The sequence below is a fragment of the Xiphophorus couchianus genome, chromosome 19 (assembly GCF_001444195.1).
Source record: "Xiphophorus couchianus chromosome 19, X_couchianus-1.0, whole genome shotgun sequence".
In the NCBI taxonomy this organism is placed as follows: Eukaryota; Metazoa; Chordata; class Actinopteri; order Cyprinodontiformes; family Poeciliidae; genus Xiphophorus; species Xiphophorus couchianus.
This window is the reverse complement of record NC_040246.1, coordinates 4,749,622-4,777,177: the sequence shown is the minus strand read 5'-3', so window position 1 is coordinate 4,777,177 and position 27,556 is coordinate 4,749,622. Positions and strand designations below refer to the sequence as shown.

The following is a 27,556-nucleotide window of genomic DNA, read 5'->3' as shown; positions in this document are numbered from 1 at the left end:
GGTACCCAATAAGAAGATCTGTTAAACTTTTTTTTTTTCTCTAATGTACATCGACAGCCACCAAAAAAAATATATATAAAAATTTGTACTACTCCGCCTTGTCAGTTAAATGAGTATAAACATTACATTACTTTCAGTACAAAAAAAACAAAACAGCAAAGCTGCTGACATAAACAGACATTTATTGAGAATATTTCGATAAATTTCAGTCAAAGAAGCTGTAACATACTCAGGTTGATAAAAGCGGTTCCCTTATTATAGACAATATCAATAAACACACACACAAGATAAGCCTCTTTCCATTCAGAAATCCCTCCCCACACCTCTTTTCTTTTTTTTCCTCTTTTTTTTTTTTCCTGAGGCAGAACTAGAAATACTACTGCAGTCTTTCCTCAAGTGCTCCTGGCAGGAGAGTCGCTTCATTAAAGGGTCGCGTCGTTTTTAAAACATCAAAATGGGTTTGGGCACTTCAGCGCCGCTGCTCAAAGAAATAAAATCTTTTTTCTTTTTTAAATACAATAAATTAAATAAAAGCAGACTTGGCTCCAACGGTGTACAAGAGAAGCCGTGCTTTTGGTGATAAAAAATAAAAAATTTAAAAAAAAGTCACTTTAGCAACAAAACACGTGACCTCTGTCTCTGCTAACACAAACAGTGTTTGAATTCTAAAAAATAAAAAAAGGATTAGTTCCATCAGGTGTGATGTTTCAACTTCAAAATGGAGGAAGAGGGAGAAATTTCATTAAACTTGCAAATTCAGAGTAACGCATCTCCCTCTCTCTCTCTCTCTCTTCCATAGCAGGACATCAAACATGGCACTCGTCAAAACGAGGGGGAGGAGGGAGAGTCGTCCCCGGGAGACCCTGGAGCCAAACCGGCCCTTTAATGTGATTCACTGATCTGTTCCCCTGCTAAGAAAGTGAAGCTTGGTCCCACAGAGACACGGAGTGGAGTACGGTATTGTCTCTGGAGCAAACAGCAGCGCAGCGCATCAGTTAATAGAGCACGGCTCCCAGAAGAGAGCACAATATAGGACACTCTTCCTCTTCCTCCACTTGAGCTATTAATACACCCAAACAAAAGAACAGGCTTAACGAGGCAGCAACGGGGAACTCATGCGAGCTAACTTAGACGAGAGCTTTGTAGTGTTTAGTTTCAAGGATTCCAGATGTTTTGTCCTTTTTAAGGGCAACGGATCCCCACTCTGCTTCTACTTTTATGGTTGATGCTATCGGATGAAAAACGAAAAAAAGTAAATAAATAGACACAATAGTACATTGTGCTACACCCTTTTATGTTTGAACCCATTTGATCCGTTCTCTTTATATGTATATATATATATATATATATATATATAATTATTATTTTTATTTTTTTAAAGGACAAAAGCGACACAGAGGTGAAAAGAGGTGCATAGTTTTAGGCATGAGGGTGTGCTGATGGGGGAAAAAAAGAAACAAGTCAACTGTAAAAAAAAACCCAAACATTGTAATAATAGTAATGTTGAACATTTCGAACATAAAAAATTAAGCACTTCTTTGCATAATTGCATGAAAGGAAACCGTTTTCATGCAGCTTAAAGCGGTAGCTACCTTAAAAGTTAATGCTTTGGTTCGGAGTCAAGAGTGCATTAAAATGGAAGATGGTGAATGAGTGTTTGAGTGGACACACTAGTCAAGCTCAGGACTTCGATTTCACATCCCACCTCCTGTGCCCCTGTGTATATATATATATAAAAAATCAACAAAATACTATATTTCAGTAAGTAGTAGAAAGAGAGACATAACGACTAACACGACACGGCGTTAAAAACTGTCAAACTATACCGACTAGAACACTGGGACGTCAGAATATCTCCATAGGGAGAAAAGTAGAGATGCACCGAGCGACCGAAATCAAACCATTTTTAGCTTTATCGGCTCTGACCGATGGAAAACTCAAACATCCCACCTTTTTACAAGGCAGTGAACACACCACACCAGCTTTAAACCATACTTTCAGAAAGCCTTGCAGGAAGGCTGACCTTTTTGAGCTTTTGACCTCTTTCTGTTATGGAAATGTTGGAGTTGAAAATGTTGGCAGCCTTCTAGAAACCTCAAGAGGCTCTATGTTCTCAGAAGCCATGCTAATCTCTAATGTCAGATGCTAAAAAGCATTAGCATTTCAAATCAGAAATCAATTAGTCTCGTTTTGAAATAATAGAAAACCTTAAAGGCCCCTCACGACAGGAAAGCCACAAAAACGTCTCATAAAGAGAAACTGTAGTCGACTAAAGTTGGCGTCGGTAGGTCGAAGCTCAATCGGTGCGTCTTCGTTAAAAAGAACGAGTTTGGTACATTTATAACGTATCAAAGGAGTAAAACTTGAAAGTCCCAAATTGAATCGAGGCCCTCTAATGTGCAAGTAAACAAACTCATACTGAATCAAGTAGGAATCTGACTCAAAGGCCATAAATATAAAAAAAAAGGATAAAAGTGGTTCATGTTTCAGTTCACATTATATCATGCACTAGAAACTTAGGACTAACCGAATGTCTGCATGGTTCCTTATTTCACACATGGTAGATGGAGCAAGGGCAGCATCAGAGCTGAAGAACAAGCCGAGTCAGACATGCAGTGCCTATAAAAAGTATTCACGCCCTCGGATGTTTTTACCTCTTTATCGCTTTTACAAATCAATCATGAGCAAAAAAAAAAAAGTATTTCTTTTTCACAAAAAAAAAAAAATCCTATAACCGCAAAGTGAAAACTGGTTTCTACAATTAAATAATTAAATAAAAGTATTTAACATAAAACAAGTGATTTAATAAATATTCACTTGGTTTAAAGTGACTTGGCTTAATTTAATTTAGGTCCAGGCAGTTGGTAGTACTATTCTGATTAGTGGAATAGAAATCACATGGAGTGAAGTGAGTTTGTTTCAAGTGATTGCAATATAAAGACACCTGGCTACCACAACAGCATGAAGGCTAAAAATTACAAGCAAATCTGAAAATATTTTAAGACGTATCAGTTAGAAGATGGTAACCAAAAAAAACTCTTAGGCACTGTACTTCCCCTAGAGTTTAATTAAATCCATCATGGAGACATGGAAGGAACATGGCACCATGCTCTGATCCCAGCCTGGCTCTACACCTAGCATTCTCCGCATCAGGCACGTCTGATGCGGAGAATGCGGAGATGAGTGTCTGATGCGGCACGTCTCCGCACCTCAACAAAATCTGTGTTGAGGTGCGTCAGCCGCGTCAAAATCAACGAGGAAGCCGTTGATTTCCGTTGCTGGCCTATTTGTCGGCTGCGTCAAACGCTCCAAATGCTTCGAGACGCGTGCGAAACGAGCCGCGACGGGCCCGCGTCTGGTTTGAATGTAAACCAGACGCGCGAAACGCGCTTAGTGTGATCGCACCTTAAAGGTAGAAGGTAAAGCATATAGAAATCCTGGAGGACAATTTTCAAAATCAGTTTTCACTTTTGAGACTAAGTTTTTTTTGTCAAATAACTGAAAAAAAATGACTGATTTAACAAAGCAGTAAAAATGGTAAAACAAAAAACAAAACAAAAAAACATCCAAGACGGGTGAATACTTTTTATTGTCGCTGTTAGAACAAGAAAGGTTTGAAGACTTCCAAGAAAGCAACATGACTTTGCTGCCCTGCAGACTCCTGAAATATCCCCACCTCTGCACTCGTAGCTGGAAACCGGACATTACTTGATTCGGCTGCAATTTTGGCACACACACACACACACAAAACGAAAACCACCTTCCCGTTACAAAGTAATTGCATTTCGTTATTTCTGAACAGGAGACCACTTGAAATCGGCCGTTTCAATCGTCAATCAGAGAAAGCTCTACTTCATCTCACATCGAGCGGATCTGAATTCTCCCAAAGATCTAATTGACTGTAGTGGGAAGGACGCAATTAATTTTTTTTTTTTTTGAGGCAGCGCGACCCAAGGAAAACCCACCGCTGCGCTAACCGCTGCTGACCCCGAGGACTGGACCGTGCTAGAGAAGTGGCCATTTTAAGTTTTAAAGTAGTTCCACATCAGAGGGAGCGACAACTCTAAACTCAGCTCTGCTCTCAGGGTCACGAGAAATGCTTCGCTTTTCGCAGAAACTACAAAACACATTGGGCTAAAATGCTCACATGTTTGCTTCTTTAATCTTTTATGCATACATTTTTCATTTTAACAATCATCAACACCGTCGGCTGTTTTGTTTTTTTTCCTTTGCGTCCGTGATACTAAAGTCTACATGACTGTAGACATGACAGCTGCAGTCATGTCTACAAAACCCACCATGTTTTCTGCAGATAAGGAACCGTACTTACACAAAAATATCTGGGTTTTTTTTTTAACACTCGCATTATTTCTATTCAGGCTCATTTGGAACCATTAATAAGTTAACAATATAGCTTATGATAAATAGATTACAGTCTAAAATTCACATATAAATAAAAGCCCCACCTCTCGGACGCGATTTCACCCAAGGTTTTGTTTCGCGTCTTCTCCTCCCTTACAAAGCATCCGCGGTTTAAATACTACAGGTTTCCCTTTAAAACAAACAAACAAACAAAAAAAAACCACCTAGACACGGACAGATACAAAGAACGAGGAGAGGACCGACGTTGTTTTGGGGGGTTTTTTGTTTCGCTTTTTTAACAACGACAGTAAAGACGTCCCTCCCTTCCATCTTCCTGGACCGGGGACGGTGGGGCAGCCCTTAAGACAACAATGACAACTTCTGCCTGGTCCAGACCCTGATTGATAACAGAGGAAGTGTGAAAGTCAGAGGAAAAGAAAAGAAAAGAGAGGCTATTGCTAATGGTGATTGATTGATTGATATTACGGTGCAAGCTGCTGCTCCTGCTGCATGCTCGGTTCTGGTGACATGCAGACGTCCATGCAACGGAGCTGGAGGCGGAGACCGAGTCGTCGCGCGGGTCCGACTCCACGGTCCGTCGACCAAAAACTGCGTCCGGATCCGTCGCCTGCCGCCTCACTGTCCTTCCGAGAAGCGAAATGCCGACAGTGCGTTCCGGTCTCCGCAGTCCGTCTCTTCGACGCCCGGCGTTTTGACGGGGGGGCTGCTGGAAGGCGGCGGATTGGGCTCGCCCTCCGTTAGCGTCTTCTCCTGAGACTGCGAAGAGGAGGAGGAGGAGTGGGTGCTCTCGCTGGAACTGCTGCGCGTCTCCGTGCTGGTGCTCGTCTTTTTCATTTTCCTCCTCTTGGCCAGCGGCGCCTTGTCCACCGTCTGTAGGCGGAAACCTTCCCGTTTGCATTTGTTGAAAGCCTAAGACGAAACAGGAGGGAAGATGATGTCGGTCAAATGTTGATTTTATTTTATTGGCCCAACGTTTCCAGCACATCATTAAAAGTCGTTGTAGCGTTTGTTAAATACAAAGCTGTGATTTTAAATCAGGCCTGTCACCATAACAAATACCGCAGCGTGATAAATAGTCCCAGTAATATTTGCGATAATATTGTTTTGAGGCCATTTTCAAGTAACTTGCTATAATATTGCAAGTTCTCTTTCTCTCAAGGACCAATAAACTTTCATTTTGTAAAGAATAGTGTACAATATGGACAATATTTCAAATACCCAAAATAAAACACAACAACCAAAAACAATGAATTGTGCGTGAACAAAAACCACGCACAACCCAAACCATTAAAAAATGGATTATAATGTCTCTGTAAACAAAATTGCCCTTCAATTGCTTATAGCGACAGGCTTGTTCTTAGCAACAGAAACCGCCTTGTAATCTGCCTTGTGTGGAAGAAAACAAACAAACCATCCCCCACTATGGAACGTGGTGGTGGCAGAATCATGCTGTGAGAATCCTTTCCCTCAGAACAAACGAAGAAGAAAAGAAAGACCCTACAACAATAAAGAGAAGTGGTTTAGCTCAGAGGACAATCTTGTGTTAAAATGGTTCGACCAGATTTAAATCTAACTGAGACGAATCCAGATGTCTAAAGCCAGTGGATGCACAACCCAAACGACATGCAGCTGCGACGGCATCAAACGATGACTCTACAGCGTCTCCACAACTTCTTTAAACGAGGTGGTGGATTCAGCGGCAGGCTCCCAGAAGAAGAGCACTACTAGAATAGAAAGAACATTCTCACCTACTTTCTGACAACAGTGTTCCTTCGCGGCGCTCTTACATTAAAGGTCGCTTTGACGCAAGTGTGGACGGAGGCAGTGGAGGAGCCGAGAATGTCGGGGGTCATGAGTGGGTTGGAGGACAGCTGGCTGTCGTCCTGGAGCCAGGCGTTGTAACGGAGGCCGCACATCTTAATCCTCTTGTCTGGGTCCACCGTCAGCAGCTCTGCGAGGGGGGAAAAAAAAAAAAGATAATTCACTTAACACACGAGCGAGGAAGGCGAGTCATGTGTGAGTCCCACAAAGGAAGTGATTCTCTTCCCCCGAGCAGGTGCTTAAGCCAAAGCAGAGAGCTCGCAATGTTGCTGTTGGCTAATAGCCAGCAGGGGGCGATAGTAGGGATGATGAATAAGTGTAAAATTGCTCTAAAATTTCTCCACTGCTTGATTATTGTGTTAAAAATGTTCTTAATGAGGCTTTTGTTCTGAAATGGATTAAAATTTGAAAGAACAAAAATATGGAAAACAAGAATTTTTGAAAAGAAAAAATTATTCTTTGAAAAATATGACAAGAACTGGATTGTGGCAGGGCGACATTTCACTTATCCAGGTCACTATCTAATTTGGATTCAGCTTGAGCAGGGAAGGGCTTTAAACCACCATAATAGAGATGCAGCTAATGATTATTTTAGTGATTGATTAATCAATCATTTATTTAGACGATTAATTGATTAATCAGGAAAAAAAAATGGCACATTCTGCAAATTTACAATATTCAATACGTTAGTAAACAAATAATTCAATTCAGAAAATAAACATTATTGCCTAAAATGCAATATCAGAATTGCTTTTAATAAACACTTGATCGTTTGTAGCAAAGGATGCACCGGCAGCTAAACTTCCAACATCAACAACATACTGTATGTGAAACGCTCAGCTGTTTCTGCTTGACTTGACATTAATACATTGTAGGGTTGATCTGTTGATTGTTTTTGGATTACTGATTAATAATTAGATATTAAAAGGTGCTAAACAGATATTACTTACAAAATTTGAACTGGGTGAAGCTAATAATGCCCCTTGAGGAGTTCTGCGTAGAACAGATTTACAGACAAAAGTTTTTTTGTTTTGTTTTTTAACTTGGATGCAATTTTTTTAATTACTGCTCTGAGTATGTCATTCTTTCAGCAAATACCCTTTCTTAGAGTCTGCATACTCCAGTTAACGATTAATCGACTACTAAATTAGTTGACAATTATTTCAATTATTGATTCATCGTGTTTAATGGAAAATTTTTGAACAATAATTAAATTTTAGGACAAAAACATTTTTGCTGCTGAATATTTATTTTAAAATGGTGATCTAAATGATAAAACTGGGTCACCTACAGTTTGATGAAGAGGCACCATGATATCCATCAGATGCAACCCACAGACAGTTACAGGCAGTTCCAACAAAGAAGTGGCTCTAAGCAACAGGTTTTCTAGTCTTGTAGTTAATAAGGATGTTACAAGGAGTCAGGAGCTCAAGTGAAAAAAAAAAGGGAAAAGTAACATTAATCAGTTTAAGTGGGTGATTGTAGACACAACAAAATATCAAAAATTGTTACATAACAATTATGACAGAGAAAGAAAATGTTTATCACCAAGACTCTTGTGGCGAGTTAGTGCACGTTACTCATAAAACCAGTTTAATATACTGGTTTTATGAACCAGTATATTACTCAGTACATGAATGCTTCACTGAAGTTCAGTTGAGGACAAGCTTCCTGTTTTGACAGCAATTTTATATCTTTGTTCAAATCTGTGCGTCGTATCGGCAATACTGCCGACATGTTTACATCCCAACTTAGAAAAAGTTTTCATGCCCTTTGAATCAGAATTTGGGCACATGAGAACAGTTGAGTGCTTTCGGCGGGTCATCGACCAACACAAAGTGGTGCATAATAGTATTGAAGTGAAAGGAAGTGATGCATAGTTTTAATGTTTGTCTTTTTAAACAAATTATGCGATTGTACAGTGCATATGGAAAGCATTCACAGTACTCTTTCCATATTTTCTTGCGTTGCAACCCTATTCCAAATAGTATTAAATTATTCTCTTATCCACAACATTCTACATACTTACATAAATGTGATGTCTTGGTTTTCTGTTTTAAATAAATTTGCGAAAACTCTCAAAACTATTTTCCACATTGTCATAATGGAGTGTTTGTGTGTAGAGTCTTGAGAAAAGAAATTAACTTTATACAATTTGGAATGATGCTGTACCATAACAGAATGTGGAAAAATGAAGCGCTGTGAATACTTTCCAGATGTACGGTATTTACTCTGATACACCGACATAAAATCAAGGGTAATCATCTTTGTTCAAAATTCACCAATCAGACAGCGCCCGCATAAATGCAGGTTCTATGAACGTCTCAGGTTTGTTAGGACATTAGTGAAAAAACAGCGAACAGAGCAGACAGGTCAGGAATTACAATGTAGGGAAGTTTAAAGCAGGTTTCAAAATTAATATTCCAAGTTTTGAACACCTCACAGAGCGCCGTTATATCAATCATCTGGATAATGGAAAAAGTGTGAAGCTTCCAAAGACCTGGTTGTTGTGGAGTTAGAAAAACTCCACAACATGTTTATGTAGAAACGGATTCCGAAGCTACTTCTCTCTGCTGCAAATTTATTGAGTTTAGTATGAACTGCGAGTGTTGAAAAACCAGGTATTTCAACCTCTTAAGAGATGGCGTCACAAGTTTTTTACTCTGTGCGCTTTCACAAGTTTTATGTTGTTGTATGGTTCCGGGAACTGACGGTCTGACGGGACAACCCCAATCCCTGTCCGACTGTCATTCGCCACGTTTCTCCTGAGGGTTTTGCTAAGGTTGAGAGGAAGATGGAAACGAGGACAAAATAGTCCTCCACCAATTAGGATCGGGTTACACCAAAATATGCTGTAAATTACTCAATTCTAAGAATAAAACATCAGGAAACTAATAGAATAATACACAGTCACAGTCGAATATGAATACAAGTGCTTGAAAACCAACATTTGTATTGAAGAATGTCTTAGACCAAATTACCTCCAAATTAACTTCTTTAATACACTGATATGTGTGGCTTCAACACATAAAGATGCTTTATTTTTGTATCTGATTAAATCTTTTTAATATTGTAGCAAAACACAGGTTACAGGCTCACCTTGTATGAGGTCTTTAGCCTGCTGGGACACATTTCTCCAGGCCTCGCCTCCAAAAGAGAAATCCCCCTGCTTGATTTTGTGCATGATCTCCTCAGCGCTGGTGTGGATCAGGCTCTTCTCCTGACACTGAAAAGGCACCTGTCCAGACAGCATGGTGTACTGAAACCAGAGGAAAACCAGCATCGATCAGGGGCACAGACCTAATCACCAGCCTATATGCTCTAATGCTTAAAACGTCGTCCAAGTGTGGCACACAAACCGTTAAATGTTTGTTTTTACTTTACAGCGTGGCGCCCTGGATGGAGCCGGGAAAAGAACGAGGCGCCGGCGCTTATATGGCACGCTTTAAAAGCGCTCTCGACCGATCACGACCGTCCGCATTTTTTCATTGTTATGCTGGAGGTTGTTGACCGTGACTGCGGCGGCACTAAAAAGTAGAGTGTCCTGTGCTCAGTTGAGCAAACAGGATGCTCTCACCTTCGCCCGCTTACGTCTGCCCTCAGATTTCTCATTAAAAGAACAGCAGCGGGGGAAGAGCACTTTTGGCTACTGTCTCAGCTCGCTTGGCTTGCAGGGCATTGTGCACACAGCATGTCAGAACCCGTTTTTATCAAAGCTTCATAAAGCAGACTTCGATGTATCCCTCCCTCCCACACTCCCACAGGGAGAACAGCAAAGCAGCGCATAAATATAAAGCCATTGCTCTGAACGGATGACTGGCCAGAACAGAAGTAGACATTTCTCTCTGCTATCTGTGCCCTCTCTTTGTCCACACAACGTCTCCTTTTCAATTTCCTCCTTCATCCAGAAATGTTTAAAAAGGACAGCATAAGGATGCCATTTTTGCGAGCGCTGGTTTGGTCATTTTTCTGTTCTGTGGTGCAGATTAAATTGAGTCCGGTTACCACAGGGCACCAGGAGCTTAGATGGAAATTATGCACGATACCCGGCATTCATTTTTTGAAATCTAAAAATTGTGTAAGACAAATAAATCGGCTGAGTACAAAGCTTAAGATTAGGATAGATTAACCTCAGAGAAAAACTTTAAAAGAGGATCTGCGGATTTAAATAGTCAGTATTATGAATTTATATAATGGAGTCATCAAGAAGGATGTTCCCTAAAAGCTAGTGAAAAATGTTGTATGGTTCTCTAACACAAACCAGAATTTTGTGGTTGATGTCAGATTGTTTTAAAAAGTACGATCTCCATCTTTGGCCAATCATGATTTCTCTTTAGTTAAATTTTTTGTGCCTACCTGCAACCATTCATTTTTTTATATTAGGAGCAACACACCTTTACTGCTACATTATGCAGAAGTCATCTTCCGCATCTCATATGTGATTAGTACCAGTAGCGCGGTTATTCAGAGTCTCACCAGGTTTCACCAACTCAAATTTTGGAAATTTTAAGACCTTTTTAAGACCATTACGAATGGAGTTTAAGACTCATATCTCCAAAGAAATGTACGGACTTTGTCCAGCCAACTTGCGATAAATATGCACTTACTCATGTTAAACGCAAAAAAACTAATTAGCTAGCTAGCAAGGGTATGTTGGCAGTGAGTCACAGAACGCAACGATGTCTGCGTGTGACTCAGCCTTTTGCCCGACAGAAAAGAAAAAATAGTTCTGCAAAGACAAAATTTAAAACCTGTGATTAACGTATTAAAGGCAGACTTACTTTGTAAAAAAAAAAAATTAGGGCATTTTAAAGCCTTAATTTTAAATACCAAAATTTAAGACTTACAAAGGACTCTTGGATGCCGTGTTATTATTATACTTTTAGGCAATTTGAAAGCCCAAAAAGTTAACAAGGAGTAACTTGGAACCTAACCAAACTAAAAAAATGTGTTTAATGCACAGTGGTTTGTATTTATAACTCTGTTATATTTTAATTTGAGCCAGAAACATTATGCATTTTATTTCTTGATGTTTTACACAATTTGGTAAAATATGTGATTTTATGACAACTAAAAAAGACAGGGAGAACAACAGCATGTTGCATATTGAATTACACTTCATTATTCCGATTACCAGTATTACGGCCGCACACTCACCAGAATGACCCCCAGACTCCACAGGTCGCAGGACTCATCATAGCCGTTATATTTGAGGATCTCTGGGGCAGCATACTGCAGGGTGAAGCAGGGAGTCTTCAGCAGCTGATTGTCTGGCGGTTTTAGACGCGCAAAGCCAAAGTCTATGATTTTTATCTCGGAGTTCTCACTCTCGTCTGTGAAGAGCAGGTTCTACGAAGCAATTCGAGACACGGACAGCAATCATTTTCTGGGTTTTTTTTCTCTCTCTCTCCTTCTGCTCGGTTCAGTCAAGAGCCTGCTAAATTGTACATCAAGACTGGCCGGGGTCCTTCTGACCCGTGTTAGGGTCAAACAATTTTACTCTTGTTTTGAAGAAGATTGCAGAGTCAGAGTGACAACAAGCCACATCATATGCAGTTCAGAAAAACACAGTAATTCTCCCTTCATAGCATATGATCCAGCCAGGCTACATTTACCACAAAAGACACACATGAGAAAAAAAAAAGAAGAAAAAAATTTAGCTCTTTTGAGTTATATCTGGTACCTCTGGCTTCAGGTCCCTGTGCACCACTCCTACATCATGCATGTGACTGACAGCAGACACCAGTTTGCGCATGATGCGGCTGGCCTCTGTTTCACTGAAGTGCTGCTTCCTCCGGATTCTCTCCAGCAGCTCTCCTCCACCGAGCAGTTCCAGAACCAGGAATGTGTGGAGCTAGACCAAAAAAACAACACAGGACACGTTAGTTTCAGAGACTTTTCAGTTTAGTCAGCCTCGGAAAGTCAAAAAAACGCTCAAAGAATGCACCATCGAGAAGCGCTATCGGAACAAGCTAGCTTACGACACAACAGTGTGGACTGAGCAAAGGTAGTTGCTTTCAATGTCACCAAGTTGTTTAAAAAGAAGGTCAGAAGAACCACAAAAGACATAAGAAGCTATTTAAAAGGAAATAGCATCATGTATGACAAACCAAGACTTGTCAGAGGTTCATTAAGGCTGCCAGACGGCAAGAGAGAGCAAGACTTTCAACTTCAAAGCTGAACATTAAACATTAAAGCAAAGTTACTTTAAAGCCGTTTTATCCATATGAGCCTTCAATCGTTCATTCTTGAAACATGTTGAAGTGTTGGAATTCAGCGCTGCCAATCGTAAAGTATTTGCATATTTTAGGATTGCATATTTTATCATCATAAGGAGATACAATGTCGTTGCTAAATTACTTTCCTACACATTTGACAATGCAGAAATGAGGTGAGCTGGGCTGCTTTAGATTGACATTGTTCACCTCAGCGTCCAAAATGCTTGAAAGTGAACCTGACAGCATGACCTAGTTCCTGATAATTTCGCCTAACTATCACCTGACCACTTAGAGGCACTCATAAACCATTGAGATATTATTCCCAGATGATCCTTACATAATGAAAAAAATATATATAATAAAAGAAGTGGTCCACATTCTCCAAAGAGGGAGAGGACTACTGTGAATTCTGGATGGAGTGCTCACATTTACTTATATTATAAATCTTAAAAACACATTAGAATCTGGCTGAAGTTGCTATTGGCAGGTCAAAGCTTGACAAAAAAAAAAACGGCGGCTTAGAAAATGGCTTTTTTATCGGTGCATTTCGGCATAAACACAGCTACTGTAAGGCTAGCAAACATTCCCATATTTGGGCTGATGCTTGTCTGTTTATATTTTCGCCACACTCTATTAAAGCAATCCCCAAGCCAATAAATTTGCTGATAAATTTGTGATGTTAAATGTATTTCTCATTAACTGATACAACTTTACATGGATGCCAAACAGATGAGCGAAACATAGATCAACCACAGCCCATCCCTGATCAAACCATAATAGTATGGAGTAAAAGTGAAAGGGCTCTAATAAAGATGGAGGAGAATAAAGTGTCTGGGCAACGGGGTACAGTTTCTCATTAGTGCTGGATCTGAGGAACAAAAGCAGGACTCAGCGGAGACGAAGCGAGGCAGCGCCGCTTTGATCTGGGTCACAGGCCTGCGAGGTACAGTAATAACCCCGCTGAGCTCATCAGGACTAAAGTGGTGCTCCTGGGCATGAAGGACTTTGGCTAATGAACCCGTATGCAGTAAGACGCTTGGAAACACCTTCCCAAATAACTGAGGTAAGCCACGTCAAAGCGTATGCACACTCACTCTGGGTTAAGAGTGCAACTCCATAAGCAGCTCAAGTGAATCTAGGTTGTTTCCATTGAGCTGAACAAAAAGCTTGTTTATACAGCTGTGGTTCAGAAATAAATCAGCTTTGAGATATCATGCACACAAAGATATTTGCAGGCAATATGAGAGCGATACAGGAAAAGACCGAAAAGGCTCCCAGCAGGATCCCATTAATCTGCCCTGTTCCAGTTCCAGGACTTAATAAGGCTGCGGTCCCAGAGGCTCTGCAGACGACTGAAGGAAGCAAACCGAATGTTGTCGGGTCCAACTTTACCTGATCGTGGTAAATTTCATGCAACTTCACAATGTTCGGGTGGCCGTCGCAGAGCTTCAAGGCCGCTATTTCCCTCTGAGTCTGCGCCTCCATCCTAGAGCGGACACGAACGAGCACAAATTTAGTCAAGTGAAAAACATTTCAGGGGATATCTGTGTCTTGTAGTGGTTTTTACATTGGATTTTGGTATTATTTTTACCGAATCAGTTCATTAAAAATGTATAACTGAACAAGTTGGGTCACTACTCCTGTGACCTTGCAAGTGAATATAGCCAATGGAAGGATGGATGGTATGATTTCGCTAATGAATGTAAAACAAATTATTCTCTACCAACCCATAACTTTTAGCACTTCCAGAACACCATTTAATCTTTTAGACAACTGGGAATGGCTTGATCATGAGAAACATTTGCCTAATCTTGGCCTTCTCTTCATACAGCGTTTTGGAAAAAACTACAATTTTATCACATTATATTCCCAAACGGTCATGTGTTTTAATCAGATTTTATGTAATAAAACAATAAAAGTAGCATAAAACTGCAATTAAAAAAAAAAAAAAAAAGATTTTCTTACAAAAATATAAACATGTGGGTTTAGCCCCCTTACTCTAATGTCCCTAAATAAAATGCAGTGGTACCAACTGCCTTCAAAAGTCACCAAAAACTACATTTTTGTCCCATTATAGTCCCAAACTTTAATGTGTTTTTCTGGGATTTGGATTTGGTACAAAAGTAGCACAAAACTGGAATTTAAATTTTTTTTTACTTACAAAAATATGAAAAATGTGGGTTACATTTGTTTTCAGCCATCTCATTCTAAAGCCCCTAAATATAATTCAGCGCTGCCAACCGCCTTCAGAAGTCACCTCAGGTAATGAGTAGAAATAGGAGTATGGCACAGCTGAAAACCTACTAACACTGACAGGCATGGGATGGAGAGGATTAATCAGAGAAGCAGCAGAGAGGCTGGTGGTACCTCTGGAGGAGCTGCAGAGATCCTCCTCACAACAAGTTTTAAAAGAGCATAATTCCTCAAGACTTCCTCTTTGCTGCTTTCCATAAACTATACAAACATGTGGAAGAAGGTAATACAAACTGAACACAAAACACTGTGTGTAGCAGAAAAGTAATACTGCACATCAACCTCATCAAGCATCATGCTATGGTATTTATCATCAGGGTTAAAAGCTGGTCAGTTGATAGGAAGATGGATGCAGCTAACTATAAAGCTATAGTGGAAGAAAACCTGTAGGTGGCTGCAAAAGAATCTCAAGATGACAGCAGGAGAGTGACACAAATTATGCAATCTGATCAAAACTCATTAAAACCCCTAAAAAAATTCCAATGACATACGGAGGTTTGCACCTGCAAAGTGGTAAAAACGATCAATTCAAGGCGCTGAAAATGTCAAGAAATGTGCCACAGCAGCTTCGATGAGTAAAGCATGATTTCTAACCCGGTTTGTCGAGATGAGGCTTGTTTTTCAGCTGTGTGGCTTGCTAATAAAGTGGCGACAACACCTGGAGCAATATTTGTCAGTGAATGAGTGTGATGAGCCGTAGAGTCTGCGGCTAGCGTCCACAAGATGCAAGCAGGGTTTGTGGGAGTATTGGAACCAAAAAGCAACAACTGTGTGAAAAGAGCTGGATTGCTTGAGATCATACCTGGCGCTCTGCTTACTTCCATTAGTTTCACACGTCTTATGTAATACTTCCATAAGACCTTCTTTAAAGGAGACTGACCAATGCCCAGTGTTTTGTTTTTTCTTTTTGCCAGAGAAGCCAGTGGTGGGCTGGATGCATCCAACTATAAATATAACAAAGTGTGACGCACCTAGGTGGAAAAACACATTTTGAAAAGAAGCTTGTACCGCTTGCTGACTATCTTCACTGCGTATTGTTGTCCGGTGTTTTTGTGAGTGCAGCGGCGGCAGATGGAGAAGCTGCCCTCTCCCAGAGCGCTGTCCTGCAGGTCCATCTCATAATTCATGTAGAAAGGGGAGTCCTGCACAGAAGAACGGTGGATCAGTGGTTCAATGTGTTACAAAAGTCTGTCGTTTACTTCAAAGTCTCACGTTATATCTCATTTCAGATCCTTCATCTCTGTTCTCAACACAGACGGAGATACAGATTACGGAGAAGTAGGTAAACAGAAACCAGAATAAACAGCGTTAAAGTCAAGAACCAGGATTATGATCAAAAACATTCTTTTCTCTAGCACTCTGTTTGCACACAAAGGCTAGCAACTTAAAAAGCAGATTTCTATGAAAAAACATGGAACAAAGCTTAGTTTGGCTTCAAACTTTAACTTATACAGTTAGAACTAGATACTAAAAGGAAACAGGCTTCCATGCGAGCTAAAATGTTTACAAGTGTGAAAGTAAACCTTTTGAGAAGTACCAAATATATTCGTAACACAAACAAATTTTGAAAAAACTAAAAAAGGTCTACTTGTCAAGTTTTGTTTTTTAAATCCCTCATATCAAAATAATACATGTACAAACGCCCCTAGGATAAAAGATTGAAACAAAGTACAGACTAAAAATCATTGTGTTTCTACTTTCCCAAAAGGCAACATATTGCCGGGATTCACGGAAGAAAAGGAAACATTGTGTATTAAACAGGCTCAGGCCTGAACGCGGATAGCAAGGTGCAGAGTGTGACACAGGCGAAGTTCGACAAATAGAAAGAAAAGTGAACTTGTTACGAAAAAACAGAGAAAATCCCATCTACCCACGAAAGCGGCTGTTAGTTTTAAGTTTTTGCTGGGGGGGGACCCAAGACCCAAGTCCGCTCATCTCACCTTCATCATGGCGCTGCGGGCCACGGCGGCGGAGCCCGGCCTCTCGAAGCCGCCGCACAGCTGGATGGGGTCGTCCATCACCACATTCCTCTTGAACAGGATGGAGGGGGCCATGAAAGAGTATCCCTGCGAGCAGAAACAGAAGAGCGCGCTTGTGTTTACATTTCACCGAGTCATTTAACGAGTCAAAAAACCGCAGGAGCAAGAGCAGAGGAGGCGTTCTTCGCTGGAAAGCATTGGAAAATCCTCCTGACTTTAACCCGTCCAAACCGTGGCATCGGCTCGGCAGCGAGGCGGTTTTTGGCTCGTCCCTGAGTGACAGCTCGCCGTCCATCTGTAGCTATTGTCAAAACTGTCATTGTGCTGTGTGACTGCTGAATTCCAGCTGTGGGGAGCCCAGAGCTTTGAGCTGGCGTTAATCTCCCTCCGTTCTCCCCCCCCTACCCCCCAACACCAACACACACACAGCTGTGTGGTATGCAATGACAGCAATGGATGGACGGAAGGATGGATGCCGAATGAATGAGATGCCCTAAATTGCCGGGCTTGAATATTTGATTGCTCTGCCGTGAAATTACATCTTGGCGCTCTTAATGCAATTTTAATTTTGTTTTGTGAGGCACCACGGGGGAGCAAGTGCGCGGCTTAAACTGGGATTGCTGTCGTTATCTCAGAGATTGCTAGGCTTGCAAATTATAAAGACCACAAAATTTCGGGAGTGTGCGAACGGCAGCTGAGAGGGGGAAAAAGCCAAGATGAAGTTGGCAATCAAAGACTGAAGGCGTAACCGAGATAGACGTGGTGATGCTCTCAAAGCGTAACCTTTTATTTCACGAGAGAAGCCCGTTAATGGATCTATTGATCTGCCGAGCTCAAGGATCCAGAAGGCAATCAGAGTTGAAATTTCATGCAATACATCAGACAGCTATCAGCTGGCATGGAGTTGTGGGCCATATTATGGTTCAAAGCTACATCAAAAATAGTCATTCACATCTGTTACTTCAATGAGAGCTGCATATGGCAGCAATTGCTTCAATAAAAGACCCTTTAGTCAATTTGAATACCAATGCACACAGACAGACTCATGTTGACTTACAGCAACCTTTTGAGGACATTCAGAACTTGAATCGATTATTTCAATTGCTGTGAAGTACGTCAAATATAGCCGCAGACAAAAAGTGAGTAAAGGATAATGCTTTTGTTGATTTTTTTTGTTTTGTTTTTTTACCATCCGTGTTAACACTTTGCAATGCCTGCAGCCACAAAGCCCAGGGAAACAGGGCATGCAGAATTAAATGTTACACTGTGCAGCAACTCAAAGGAATATCTAGTTAAGGAAACAGGAGGGAAAAGAAAAAAAAAAAAAGAAAGAGTGCTGAAAGTACGGAGTCTGGTTGTTTACATCCCCTCCTGTTCACCCACCTGGAAAATGCGGTCACAGTTCTGAGGCAGCGCTGCAGGGGAGTAAGTGGGGTCCATTTCTGTGAACTCCTCAGCAAAATTACTGACATCCAGCTCGTCCCGAATCACCGGCTTGAAAGGCGCAGGTACCTTCTTCGCTGCCAAGTCCTCCCAGTTGATTTTCTACAAAAAAAAAAGAAAAAAAAAATGAAACACCATTCCCAGCCTTTATCAAACCTCATCATAATACGTTTACTGGCAAAAGTATTTATACTTCTTCACATTTTGTCAAGTTACAATCACAAACTTTGATTTGTATAGGGATTTCTTTATGAACCAATAAAAACTAGCAAAACTCTCTCTCTCTCTCTCTCTCTCTCTCTCTCTCTCTCTCTCTCTCTCTCTCTCTCTCTCTCTCTCTCTCTCTCTCTCTCTCTCTCTCTCTCTCTCTCTCTCTCTATATATATATATATATATATATATATATATATATATATATATATATATATATATATAAAATCCCAAAAGTTTGGCACCAATCCATTGTTTTCCTTCCTGTTGCCGATAGAGATATTTGAGGTTCTGTATCAGCCAGTTCCGATCCGATACAGAAAACCAGCACTGAACTGACTTAAAGTGTTGTTGTTCATTTGGGTTTTTTAAACACGGGGTCAAATGTAAACTTAAACACACCAATAGCTTCACAAGCTTTGGCAATCGTGTGAAAATATCACAACTTTGTTCAGTCAGTATAACACCCAATGTAAAATAAATAATAAAGATACTAGCTCAAACATGTCAAGAATAAACTGCAGCAAACCTTTTTTCAAATGGCTCAGAAAGTGCAATTAGGAATTGTAAATATGATGGAAAATAAATAATAAAGCATGATGTCGCTCCAAGCACAAAGCACAGAATTGACCGAATAGATCCACCACTGTGGATCAGGTACCGATACCCAATCTAGAAGTTCTTTCAGTATCCGGGCCGATACAGATATTAATATCAGATCGGTGCATGACGCAACATGTTTTTCAACCAGTTTTCATTGCAGTTACAGCAGAAACTCTGGGATTATGTTTCCCCCAGACTGAATGATGGGGTCTGGGCTTTTACTAGGCCATTTGAAAAAAAACCCAAAAAAAAGGTAGCAGAATAGGCTTTGATGTAAACCAATGTAGCTCTGTTGTCCAGATGGAAGCTGAACCTTCCTCCCTCTCACCAATCATTGTATCCCCTAACAGATTTTCTTCCAGGTTTTCGCTGTAGTTGCCTCCACTGACCCTCCTATCAACTCTGACCAGTTTCTTTCTCCCTGTATGAGAAGCGTTCCCTTCACAACTACCGCAATTTTTGGTATATTAAATACAATCTTAATAAAATGCACTAAGGTTTGTAGCTATAAAGTCACAAAATGTAAAATAAATAAAAAAATCTAACTTTTGCAATGAAATTTAAAGTTGCCTAAAGCACTGTATGATCTCCACCTGATAAAATGGATGTTTCTTCACGTTCTCTGCTCCGTTAGGACCGGATCCTAATCTGTTCTTTGGATCTTTGACGAGGAGTTGTTGGATCAGGTCTTTGGCCAGCGGTCCCATGTCTTTGGGGAAAGGAGGATCCTTTTTGCAAATCCTCCTGCAATATCCGATATGAACAACGTCAGCAGTGCAGAATGTCGACAACAGAACCTGACCCTCCGCATAGACGAATCCGTACTTGGCGATATCCGAGTGGGAATTTTCATCTCCGTCGACGGTGAAGGGCGATCCGCCCGTCAGGAGCTCGTACATTAGCACGCCGAGGCTCCACCAGTCCACCGCCTGGAACGCATTAAAGCCCAAACCCAAGGCTTTAGTTAAAAAGGGAAATTCATTGCCATAAAAGCAGGCATTTTTTCATTTCAAAGCGTCAAAGCTACAAATTTACCTTGTCATGTCCGGAATCTCCTCCTTCAACTATTTCTGGAGCCATGTATTCAACAGTGCCACAAACAGAGAAAGCCCTCTCAACCTGAAAAACAAAACAAAACAATCAATCCACCAAAGAACACATTTTAAAAGGAAGCAGCCTTTGTCAGACATCTTCGTTGAAGCATCAACAATACTAGTCAGTATAGAAGTTTACAAATCGCTAAACAAAAAAAAAGAAAGAAAAAAATTCAACTTGACACTTCGCACAGATGTTTTTGATGTGTTGTCTGTGGAGAGGCTCAGCCACGTAGGCGTCTTCAGTTCTTCTTTTAGAACTGAAGAGGCTTTCTTGACGGATTTGAACGACAAGTGCCTAGCAACATCACTGTCAAGAGTGTCGTCAGGCGTTTTCATGAAATGTTGCTAAATTCTGATGGTGCACAGAAGCAAATTAACTTTAGCACCGTCTTTACTCAGAAGTGTCCAGCTGAAATGAGTAAAAAAAAAGCTCAAAAAATAAATATATATATATATATATATATATATATATACAGTATATCACTAATGGATTATTTCAAATGAATATGCTCAAGTAAAACCGGAACTGCTCACTAAAAATTGCAATTTTATCCTTTTCAGAGCGTCACTATAGATGGATAAAAATGTCCTGAGGCTTCGCAGCACCCTGTACAATTACTGGCACTCCTGGTAAAGACGTGTGGAATGTATTAAAATAAGTTTATTTTTTATGACATTAGCATAATTTCAGAAGCTGGAGAAAAATAACTTTTAATTGGAGCACTTTATTCATTAACACTCACTGTTAGCCTCCCATGGTGATTTAAAAAATATTTTTTTATTTTATTTTATAATTTTTTTTTCATATTTGGTGATGATTTCAGCTATTTAACAGGTTGGGGCATAAACATCATAAATTATTTTGTTTGTCAGCTTTGATCCATCAATGCTTTGAAAAGTCCCACATATTTTGGTATTTCTGTCCTTCAATTGCATATAACTGAAGCAACGTTTTCATTACTTCTCTTTAAAACATGACAAAAAAGAAGGAGAGTAGAAGGATACATATCTAGTAGCGTACCATCAAGAGTAGAAGGATGGAATTTGAAACAATAAGATTAGCAACAACATCGATTTAATTGCGTTAGGGTTTTTTATGTTTTGCCTATTACTCCCATTTAACATCTTTGTCGCCAAATTTTCCCAACAGCCTTTCAATGAAAACTAAAATTATGTCTCCATTTGAGTATAGAACCATTTATGATATAATGTTTGCATTTAGTTTTCATAAAAATAGTGATATTTTGACATTTTAGGTACACACATGGACACGGTTTTCTTCTTTTTTTCACTAAATGTTACAAACACAAACACAACAAACACAGTTTTAACCCTTTAAATTTAAATCTAAGTATTTTTAACTCATGGAACTTGTGGAAGTGAATTATTTGCCACAAAATTCCAGAAAATGGAATAAATAGATAAATAGCAATTGCTGACCAATCTAAGACTATTTATCTTACTTAAATTAATTACGTTTCTGGGATTTACTGCAATGAATAATGGAAAAATACATTTAATCAAATTAGTTAAGCTGGCATTTAAATGGTTAAATGCATGTCGATCTTTGCAACTCAAGAAATGGCCACAAGAAAAGAGCTACTTGCATAAACTTGCCTAAATCCACAGAAAGAGCGACAATCAAGAAGCCTAAAAGAACTGTAACTGTGACAAGCAACGCTAGGAGAGGAATCAGGAAGAAATACTGTTTAAAACTCCCATAAACACAAAAAGTGTGCAGAGACAGTCTTCAGTCACTAGACTTCACCTCTAGAAAGTTTTATCAGAAGCACCAGGGACTCTGAACGCAACATGTCCAGATGGGATCGCTGGAAGCTCCAGAGGGCCAGACGCTGCCAAAGTGAATTGTTCATTAAAAAATGATGGAGGGATATTTTCTGCCGCGTGTCGGAGCGCGTTGTTCCTCAGATGTCTGTGGCTGTTGGAGAGGAATGCCAGGAAGCAAGCTTTTGCTGTCCTGTGTGTGTGTGTAACGTGGAGTTTGTTTAAAGCTGCAGGAATAATGCCAGGAAACAAGTTTTTCTGGATAAAGACTTTCCGGGTGCATCTTGCAAAAAAATTAAAAGATATGTTTCTGGAAAAGGGCCTCTTATCTACTGGTGGCTAAAGTGAAGGATGTGTGATGCTGTGGGCTTGTTTCCCCTGCGAAGGATGGGAAGATCACATGAAATAACAGAATTTTGAATAAAATCTGCCCATTTTCAGCAGAAAACTGAAAACGGGTCATTATTGGCTTAGGAATATAATCTCAGATTCTTTTCATAACAGATCCAATTTCTGATTTTAATTAAAAAAAAACAAAAAAAAAACACTTTTTTTCTGTTAGAAATAACATTTTCAAAAAGTGTCTCTTATAATATTTGTCCCTACAACAGAGCATTAGGGTGAGGCTGCAATACATTTTGTTTAATTACAAGGCTATAGTCGTAATATTAGCTGGATAAAGATGGAATTTCACCAGAAGAACTTGTTAAAATTACGAGAAAAAACTGTTTTAATAAGATAAAAACTTGGGTAATTATTAATGTTTTGTTGTGTGATGAAGCTCTGATAAAACCACTACTTCATTCTCCTAATATTGCAACTTTGTTCTGGTAATATTAAGGCTTCATTCTCTTATTATTCTGATTTTATCATCATAAGACTTTATTCTCGTATTACTACGACTGTATTCTTGTAACACTTTGACTTTATTCTAGTTTTTAAAAAAAATAAAACTGCCTGACCATCATATTTTGTTGAAGATTTGACCTAAAATCAAAATCCAAATAAATAGAAGCTGCAAAAAACAAAACAAAAAAAGATAGTCCAACAAGATGGTGGGCTTTGAAGGGTGAAGTATTATTTTAACCAAACAGGAACGCATGCCTAGTTTCACTTTCTGCTGTGAATATGAAATTAGGCTACTAAAGTTTAAAAGACAAACACATTGTGGAGATGAATTTTACCTGATCAAATTCTTTACTCAGGCCAAAATCTGTTAGAACTATATGACCGTTTGAATCCAGTAGAATATTCTCCAGTTTTAGGTCTCGATAGACGATTCCAAGCTGCGGCGAGGCAACAAAGCAGAGGTCACGCAGATGACACACAGCATGATGATTCTCTTCAGATTAAAAACACAACACACCTTATGTAGATGTTCTAGTGCCAAGACAATTTCTCCGCTGTACAGTGCTACTTCTTGCTCCTTAAACCGCACCCTCTGCACCAAGTGCGTGAAAAGTTCCCCCCCGTTTACATAATCTGTGATAAAAGATTTTAAAAAAGTTTTTATTTGCTTTTAAACAGAAATTAAAGAGAACTTTAAAAGACTACTAAAGTTCGCTCTCTATGTGTCCTAACCGAGAATGAGGTGCAGCTTGGTGTCGGTCTGAAAGGCGTAGTGAAGCGTTACGAGGAACGGAGACTGGCGGATGTGCTCCAGCACCTGCCGCTCCGTCCGCGTATGTTCGGCCGTCTTCGCTTTCTGGACGATAGTCGCCTTCTTCAACACCTTCATGGCGTAGAGCTTCCCGGCATCGTGGCCGCTCACCTTCCTCACCAGGAACACCTTCCCGTACGCTTTTGGGTGACACAAACACAGAGCGTGAAGGGTTAAACGAGGAATGATTCGCACGACATGCCCGTTCTAAAGACACCAGGCAATCTGAAGGAGGGATAAGTTCAATATTTTCTGCTTGTGTTTTATGTTCTGCAGGGAGACGCCCTTCTGGTCAAGGCGGGACTGCTGAGTCTTACGCTCAAACTTGTTTAGAAAAGCAAAATTAGCATTGATAAGAAAATGGAAAGACGGGACGGAGACGCACTTTGATTCTGCATCAAGGGAATGTTTTAAAATTGATCAAAAAGCACTACACAGCATTCATTTCATCAATGTGAATGTAAACAAATAACAAAAACATTCCTATAAGAAGAGAGTCTCCACTGCTGCACCAATTCTCTGAGTGAGAAGGGTCAGTGCTACTCACCTCCTGTGCCCAGCACCTTTAGTAGCTCAAAGTTTTCAATGCCCACCCTCTCAATGTGGCCTGTCAGGTTGGCTGGAGGGAAAGAGCAAAAGGAAAAATTTATCAAAAAAAAGCTCCTTTTACTATGTGATTCTTATATCAGGATAAAACAATATATCTGAAAATAATAGCTGTCTAAAAAGATTTATGACAAAAAAAAGACTTTAGGATTATTAATTTGATAGAATTTATTATAAAAGCACTTTAGACATTTTTTAATATAAAGTAATGCCTTCTGGTCAGAAAGAATTAAATATGGAATGTTCAGAAACAATTAGGAGGGAGGAAGGAAGGAAGGAAGGAAGGAAGGAAGGAAGGAAGGAAGGAAGGAAGGAAGGAAGGAAGGAAGGAAGGAAGGAAGGAAGGAAGGAAGGAAGGAAGGAAGGAAGGAAGGAAGGAAGGAAGGAAGGAAGGAAGGAAGGAAGGAAGGAAGGATAATTCCTTCCTAAGTAAGTAAGGAAGGAAGGAAGGAAGGAAGGAAGGACGGAAGGAAGGAAGAATAATTATGCACAATCTTATGTTGGTCTAGCCCCTAAAATCCAAATAAATATGCTGAAGCTTGTGGTTATAACATGACAAAATGACAAAAATGTTGAATGGTATGAATAGTTTTGCAATTCCTTGACAATGTCACTGAAAAAACAAAGCCAGTTTCCTTTCTCGTCTCGTCGGAGACGAGCAAGCAGTGCTTTAAAACTGAAGACATGGAACCATTTCAGTGAAAGCAAAGATGACTCCACATTAAAAATAATTAAAGAAAACAGAACAAAACGTCTTGATTCGACTGGTGAAACTCTGCACCAAATATCCTAGAGGAAAGGACATTCCTACATGCAAATGCAGGCAAACAAGCTGGATTAGCCAGCAAAAGGTCATTAACTCCCATCAAAGAGATTCAGTGCATTGAGCAAAGCCACACATCTTCCTCAGTCACTGTCACGCAGCACAGCTGACTGAGCATGGCACACTTTTAGATACGCATGCCCATTGTCGTGAACGCATTCCTTCTGTCTCCCAGCCTGAAAATAGCCATTGATACGGCTGATTTCATCTATTTTTACGCCGACTTTTCTCCTTTCTTTTTTCGACGCGGGAATAAAATGCAAATCAAATGCGCTATAACTCATTTGAAAACAACAACACTGTCCTTCCTATTGGAGGTCAGGGATCCTGGTTGCATAACCTCCTTGTCGAGCACACCCTGCCAAGGCCAAGTTTGATTTTAGTGGTTATTAATAGACAGACAGAAACGTCCAACCAGACGATGCCTTGCTGCGCGTCAAGGGGAATCTCATCAAATTACTGGAGGAGAAGGTTCTCACAAAGATTAAAAAATATATATCTGAATATGTTTTGTTTTGTTTTTTTTACTGGTTATCTGACAAGTTTACATTTTTTTCTCCTCATAAGAAATAAGATATTCTGTCTACTAACTGTGTAAACACTCATTAAACCACATTTAAATTTTTATTTGTTCTCATAGCAGAGTAGATATACAATCAAATGACACACACATTAAAAAAAAACACAAAAAAAACAGGAATCACTGACAGCTAAGATACGCTGCACACTCGAGGCAGGGTAGTAAACCGGAGTGGAAGCACAGTCATGTTGCAGCTTGAACAGGAACACTGTCATTAGAAAACAGCTGCAGCTCAAGTGTGAAACTTCAGGCAGCAGCCTTCTGCACTAAATGTCAGAGCTCTACACACCCATTACTGATACATGTCAACACTAAACGTAATTCAACTGTGACTACTATTATTGTGGGAGGAAGGAACTTTAAGCTGCAAACACTGTGGACTACTATAGCTCCCGTCTCACACTGACTTTCTTGTGATAGCGTTATTTTTCTTGGCGGTAGGCTGGTTCCAGGTATCTATCAGGCGTTATCAAGGTTGAAACAAAACAGTTACTTTCAAAACTGCAACAATTTTCTACATTTCCCTGTGTTTTTAGGTCCTTTCAATTGTCTATGTATCAACATCAACATAACTACTCATCCGCACTTGTTGCTATTCACTGCCAGTCGACAGACTGAAAGAAGGCTTCTACTTTTTCTTTTGTTTTTAAGACAAATTTGGGTGTTAAAAAATATTTTCTGGTTCCATAAAACATAGACAGTAATGCTGTCTATGTAATGCTGCATTAAAACTACAGACATCATGTCTGGTGTGCAGTCAACTAGCCGCCTTTATGGAAACAGTCTTCATCCCAGTAAACACAAGTAATCAATAAATGTCATACACAATATTATTATGCCAGTATATTAAATTATTTTTGCCACCGTATAAATGTTGCTTTTTCTAGTCTTGAATAAAATTTCCTAGTATGCATCTAGTTAATTTTTTTTTATACTAGTTGGGTTACCGTGAAATTATGTTGTCATCTTACAGTGAATTTAATACACACCTTAAACAACAGGTTTTAAAAAAGCAATAAATAAAATGAAACGTGAAGTGACTCTAACATCATTTTTGAATCAATAATTATAACAGCAGTAACAATCGTCATGTTTATTTATTGACCTTTATAGAACCAACAGCTGTGCAAAGTTACTAAAACACAAAACTAGTGGTAAAAATGTATCGAAGGAAATTTAACCTGAAGGTGAATTCATTCATTTTTTTTCTTTATTGCTAATAACATTAGTTACAACAGCTTATGGTTGCAGTTATGAGAGTTATAGGACGTCTCGACATTGCAAATCATTTGCATTGCAGTTGCGTTTTCTAAAATGAGACATTAATTTAACAAGTAGGCGTCACGTTCGAGGCGATGAACTTAGCATAATCTTGGTGGATGCTCTGATTTAACCGTACAACGCGCCGTCAATTACCAAGCAGCTCAAGCTAATGTTATCACCACGGTTGAGAACGGGGAAGTTACGCTAGCAGTTAGCTGCAGTTTCTAATACGCACAGATAACCGTAGTGTGCAGGGGTCTGAGTAGTGGCATTAGTTAAGACGGCAGCCTGACATCGTTAGTCTCCTGCTGTAACGTCGCCGTTCATGTTAGCGCTCACTTCAAACGCCCAACTGACAGTGACGGTTGGCTCCTCCAGGCTAACCTGGAGACATTTCTCCTTTAGCGTCTGTGTACGTAGAATATATGTGTGTCTATGCACATTAAAACGCGCTGCGCTAAGTTACAGAAGGCTGACAAGCTTACTTACCATTTTTCAGCTCGTGTTTCACAGTAAACAGGTCACCTTCTCTTGAAGATCCCTCCATTGGGGATGGCATTGTAATTTCGTGTCCCTATTATGTTCAGAGCAGATTAGGCTCACCTTTCAAACTAGTTTGCGGTATTATCATGCACAAACAGAAATGGGTCACCCACGGTGAGCTTGACTGATAAATAAGCAAAAAAAAATTGTCACTAAGCCTAGCCGCGGGGAAGCTCTGGAGGAAGCACTTGCGTCTTCTAGCAGCAAATAACCACGACCACTACCTTCGCAACCAGACAGTCCCTCTTCGCTGATTGGAGTTGCTATGGAAAGACTTGGCCTCGGATTG

General features: G+C 39.9%; 1 protein-coding gene across 4 annotated transcripts; it reads right to left on the bottom strand.

Annotated features, from left to right (window-relative positions):
• Nucleotides 1–3,570: 3,570 nt before the first annotated feature.
• On the bottom strand, nt 3,571–27,505 carry rps6ka5 (ribosomal protein S6 kinase, polypeptide 5). 4 transcript variants are annotated; one of them, XR_003593363.1, is made up of 18 exons: nt 27,214–27,505; nt 24,000–24,071; nt 23,374–23,592; nt 23,159–23,274; nt 22,977–23,078; nt 19,946–20,029; nt 19,736–19,839; nt 19,504–19,654; nt 18,038–18,199; nt 16,616–16,741; nt 15,684–15,817; nt 13,815–13,908; nt 11,888–12,058; nt 11,362–11,553; nt 9,304–9,463; nt 6,171–6,334; nt 4,849–5,292; nt 3,571–4,759 (listed from the first exon to the last, which is right to left on the bottom strand). XR_003593363.1 is itself a non-coding variant. In XM_028000669.1 (17 exons), the coding sequence occupies exons 1-17, from the start codon at nt 27,281–27,283 to the stop codon at nt 4,999–5,001; spliced, it is 2,415 nt and encodes an 804-aa protein (XP_027856470.1). In that variant the 5' UTR covers nt 27,284–27,505; the 3' UTR covers nt 3,571–4,998. The 4 variants fall into 4 exon arrangements, 3 of the variants coding, with proteins under 3 accessions (XP_027856470.1, XP_027856471.1, XP_027856472.1); XM_028000669.1 differs by having other exon boundaries at nt 3,571–5,292; XM_028000670.1 differs by lacking the exon at nt 23,159–23,274 and having other exon boundaries at nt 3,571–5,292; nt 23,459–23,592.
• Nucleotides 27,506–27,556: the final 51 nt, after the last annotated feature.